The 4,722-nt window shown below is 36.4% G+C and overlaps 1 protein-coding gene across 1 annotated transcript; it reads right to left on the reverse strand.

Moving 5' to 3' along the window:
- Positions 1-423: 423 nt before the first annotated feature.
- On the reverse strand, positions 424-3,470 carry LOC131053339 (putative pentatricopeptide repeat-containing protein At1g68930). Its single transcript, XM_059218221.1, has 2 exons — positions 2,730-3,470; positions 424-2,636 (listed from the first exon to the last, which is right to left on the reverse strand). Exons 1-2 carry the CDS (start codon positions 3,246-3,248, stop codon positions 1,068-1,070), a joined length of 2,088 nt encoding a protein of 695 aa, XP_059074204.1. The 5' UTR covers positions 3,249-3,470; the 3' UTR covers positions 424-1,067.
- Between the last annotated feature and the right edge of the window lie 1,252 nt (positions 3,471-4,722).

Raw genomic sequence — 4,722 nt, forward strand, 5'->3', positions numbered from 1 at the left:
CCATGGCAAAATATTTGACTTCATTAATCAGAAAAATCAATCTAAAGCCAAAACTCCAACTATACAAAAAATAATAATAATAATTGAATGTGCCAGAATGCTCCATCCCCATTATTTTGTTTCTCTTACGCTATTATTTTTTTCCTACAACTTCTAAAAAGAGAAGGCCCTTTTGAAACCTCTATTTTATTTTTAGTAAAAAATAAATCAAGAAACACGCATTAACTTAAATTAATTTCCAATTTTTTTTATCTATAAATTATTTTATTAAAGAGTGCATAATAATAAAATTTGAATCTCTTATATATTGTAGTTTTTTAAATCTGTGGGGTATGTGAATCTGAGGGCAAGTCCAGTGGAATCAAAATAAGCTTGCCGAATCTTACAACTATGCTTCCAGTGGTTCCCAACATTTTAGAAGGATTACAGAAGACTATTTTTTTTCTATCGCTAACATGAGGAACTAACAATACATTTTGGGGAAAAAATAGACTATGGTCATTCTAAAAATCGATGTCAAAAGATCAGAAGACAGCTGAATCATACTGCTACAAATTCCGTGGAGGAACCTGAATATGCAAACACACTCTCCACATATGAGCATCTCCTCAAAAGTCATATTTTTTCTTGGCAAGGTCGGTCTATCATCATCTCTGCAACATAGTTGAAATCACATTCTACGGGAATATGTTCAACTGTAGTAAATTCAGTGGGATAACATTCCCAGTAACATAGAACAAAAAAATGTTGATACAATGCACAATCTGAAAATTTCTTTAATGTTTTAATTTCGTCTCTCTTCTTCTAGGTGGCTTCATTTTACCTTTTGCCAACTTATTTCCTGTATTCCTAAAACTCCAACAATTTGTGGCCATCCCCTAGGCTCAAAATAGCATAAAATTTATTTCATGGCATTTAGCATGACCATCAAGAAATTTTACTTAGTATCCATCAGCACTCTAATTTTCATTGTGGTTTCTTCATTTCTATCAGAAATTATTTATCAAAAATCCATGCTTCAGACTGAAATAGACTATGGTAAATCATAATACAGTTGCTTGACAATGTTACCAATAATCTCCACAAGAGCACAGTCCATCTTTAAAATGATGGAAGCGGTGGGCATCCCTAACTATTATTTCTCGCCCAGCAATTTTTGAAATGAACTTGATGGCAGTGTGGCAGTCACCACACACACGAAGATTCTTTACAATTCTGATTGGAATCCCATGAGGAATGCTGATAAGACCAAAAGCAAGTGCCAGCTTTTCACTGTGATAGATAAGAAAGTTGTCTTTATATTCATCTTCTACATCATGCAGAACAAAATTTGTGTCAGGCACATATCCCGCCGCCTTCATCTGTCTGGCAAGTATCTCCAGCATTTCATAAATCTCCTCTACTTGTGGATGAGATCGGTCTCCTGCAACAAACGAATGCACTGTGTTCTTTACCTCAATCCAGCTGCAACCTGGATTTTTTCTTACATTTCTATCCTTCATCATTTTTCTTACTTTAGAAACATCATCCCACCTACCAGCTGAAGCATAGATGTTTGACATGAGAACATAATTTGCAGCATTCTGTGGTTCCAATTTGAAAAGGCATTCAGCTGCTTGTATACCTAGTTCTAGGTTACTATGGATTCTACAAGAAGCAAGTAATGATCCCCACAGATTAGCATGAGGTTCAAACGGCATTGTTTTCATGAGATTATCTGCCTCATTCAAGCGTCCAGCTCGTCCAAGAAGATCAATCATACAAGCGTAGTGGTCTGCTATAGGTGTAATGTTATGATCATGAGTCATGCAGTTAAAATATTGATAACCTTCATGCACCAATCCTGAATGACTGCAAGCATTAAGGACACCAATAAAGGTGATGTGATCTGGCTTCATGCCTGCCTTCAGCATTTGTTCAAAAAGCTGCAGAGATTCCTTTCCAAACCCATGATAAGCAAATCCTCCAATCATTGCAGTCCAGGAAACCAAGTCTCTTTCAGACATAGCATTGAACACTTGATGGGCATCTTCAATGCACCCAGATTTAGCATAAGTGGTGACAAGAGCATTGCCCACTGATAAGTGTGACAGAAAACCACTTGCGAGTGTGTGCGCATGAATCTGCTTGCCTACTTTCAAAGCAGCTAGATTTGCACATGCACTTAAAACAGAGGCCAATGTCAACTGATCTGGCTTCACACCTTCCATTTGCATTTGAGAAAAGAGCTTGAGAGCCTCCTCGCCTAATCCATTCTGAACATACCCAGCAATCATAACAGTCCACGTAACAGAGCTATGCACAAGCATTGTGTCAAAAATTCTGCGTGCAACATCTATATTTTTACATTTGGCATACATATCAACAAGGGCACTGCCCACAAACGTGCTTAATTCAAGTCCAATTCTGATTATGTGAACATGGACTTGCTTGCCCTCTTCCAACGCCAAAAAGCTACCACATACACTAAGAAGACTCCCAAGGGTAAACTCATCTGGCATTAAACCCGCCCACTGCATTTGTGAAAGAAGCTTCAATGCCTCCCCTACACAACCCTGCTGCGCATAGCCAGCGATTATCACATTCCATACAACTACATCTCTCGCAGTCATTTTGTCAAACACTTGGCGTGACTCCTGCAAATGCCCACATTTAGCATACATGTCGAGTAGAGCGCTACCCACAAAATTATTGGATTCAAACCCAGTCTTGATGATATGGGAATGCACCTGTTTCCCCTGTTGCACATTGTTTAATCCAATGCACGCACTGAGAACACCTGCAAAAGTAATCCTATTAGGCTTCTTCCCATCCAGTTGCATGTGGCAAAACAGTTTCAAAGATTCAAGTTGAGCATAATGTTGTTCTCCATGCCCGCATTTGGCATATCCTGTAATCATCATGTTCCATGAAACAATATTTCGGTAATGCATTTTATCAAACAGTTGTCGTGCATCCTCTAAACACCCGCACTTGGCATACATGTTCGCGAGACGGTTTAAGAGCGAAACATCAGGGTAAAAAGCAGCCTTGATTATGTGGCCATGGATAAGCTTACCCTCCGCCAGGGCACATTCCTCTAACAGCTCGCTTACACAGCAGTTCCTCTCGAACTGATTCCAACTGTAATAACCTGGCATTGTTATTGGTGTTTTCATAGGTGACGTGGGTATTGTGGTACAGATGAATGATTCTAAGGCTTTGGCTCTCCGCCTGGGTAATCTCCATGGCGGAGGCAAAACCAACATCTATACCTATCAACCACCCATCACAATACAACATTTTGCATGCAACCCATTCTGGCAGGATCACTTCGTTTCATTCCAGCAAATGTGATCATTCTCTGTCACGACGATTCTTTCCAATGAAGACGTTCAACATAAATCACAATTGTAGTGTGGCAGGGATAAATTTACCTGACAGCCAGGATTATTCCTGAAATTAAACCCTTAATGTTAAGCAATTTACATATGCATATGCTTAACACTAATATATCTATATTTACAAAATTTATGTATATGGCAAGAAATATCTTATAATAGAAGAGAATTATTGTAAAATAAATGTTCTTCTAAAATACTAAACACCAAGAATATAAATCCATTAAAGTCCTACATGCAAAAAGTGGAGACAAGTGGCAAGGGTTCTATTATTTTAATTGGAGTAATAAAATAGCACCTCCACAAAAGCTAAAACATGGCATATTTCATGCATTTACCTATCATTTGCATGTCAAATTGTTTCAAAAATGGATATTTGTTTACAGACATTTTGATGTCATTGTAGATGCCTCTCGGCATAACCAGAGATTAATCGATGAGCATATGGATCGTATGCTTAAACTTAAGCATGATTTTAGAGTAATTTAAATTTTGGTGTATAAGCTGATAGAGCTCAATCAACTTTTCTTCTCTTTCTCTTTTCTTTGGTTTTGGATTTTGTTTATTAGGCATAATTATCAAACATGATCATGTTTATTGTTACTTTCTTTAAGTCCACTTTCATCTTAAAAAATGGATTCTAGTCCGTTAATTTGGAAGTAAAAACATTTAAATTTGGCATTCAAGATGTCACTAAGTTCCATGACATTAAAATCTTATCCATCAAATATCCATCTCCTAAAATCATTCTAAAGAGTATTCTAGACATCAATAATTCAACTCCCATCCTAAACATGGATTCTAGTTCGTTAATTTAGGAGTAATAACATTTGAATTTGACATTAAAGACATCATTAAGTCCAGGGCACTAAAATCTTATCCACCAAACATCCATCTCCTAACATCATTCTAAAGAGTATTTAGGACATCAAATCATAGAGCAATTTACATTTGCATCAACAAACATTAAATTCGGCATATTGTACATCATGTGTCTTCAATCTTTTCATGCTCTTATGGAAAAAGTATAAGCCCCGCTTGTGTTTGATTCCTACAACACATTAATTATTTGAAAGGTTTATAATTATTTTTTTTATGGCGTACCTCATAGATGAATAAACAATGCTTTGGTCTGCATTGGGGTCTTATATGAAATGTCGATGTGTGTATATATACTAACCTATTCTTGATATCGTTAATATGATCATTATTTATATTCAGGCTTTGGTATATGATTTAGGAGATTGGATTAGTAAATGTGTTACTTTATTGAGTGTTTATGAATTTCATTAAAGAATAATTCATGTTTTACTTAAAGGATTAATCAAGATTAGTATATCGA

This window comes from Cryptomeria japonica, chromosome 3 (genome assembly GCF_030272615.1).
Source record: "Cryptomeria japonica chromosome 3, Sugi_1.0, whole genome shotgun sequence".
Taxonomy (NCBI): Eukaryota; Viridiplantae; Streptophyta; class Pinopsida; order Cupressales; family Cupressaceae; genus Cryptomeria; species Cryptomeria japonica.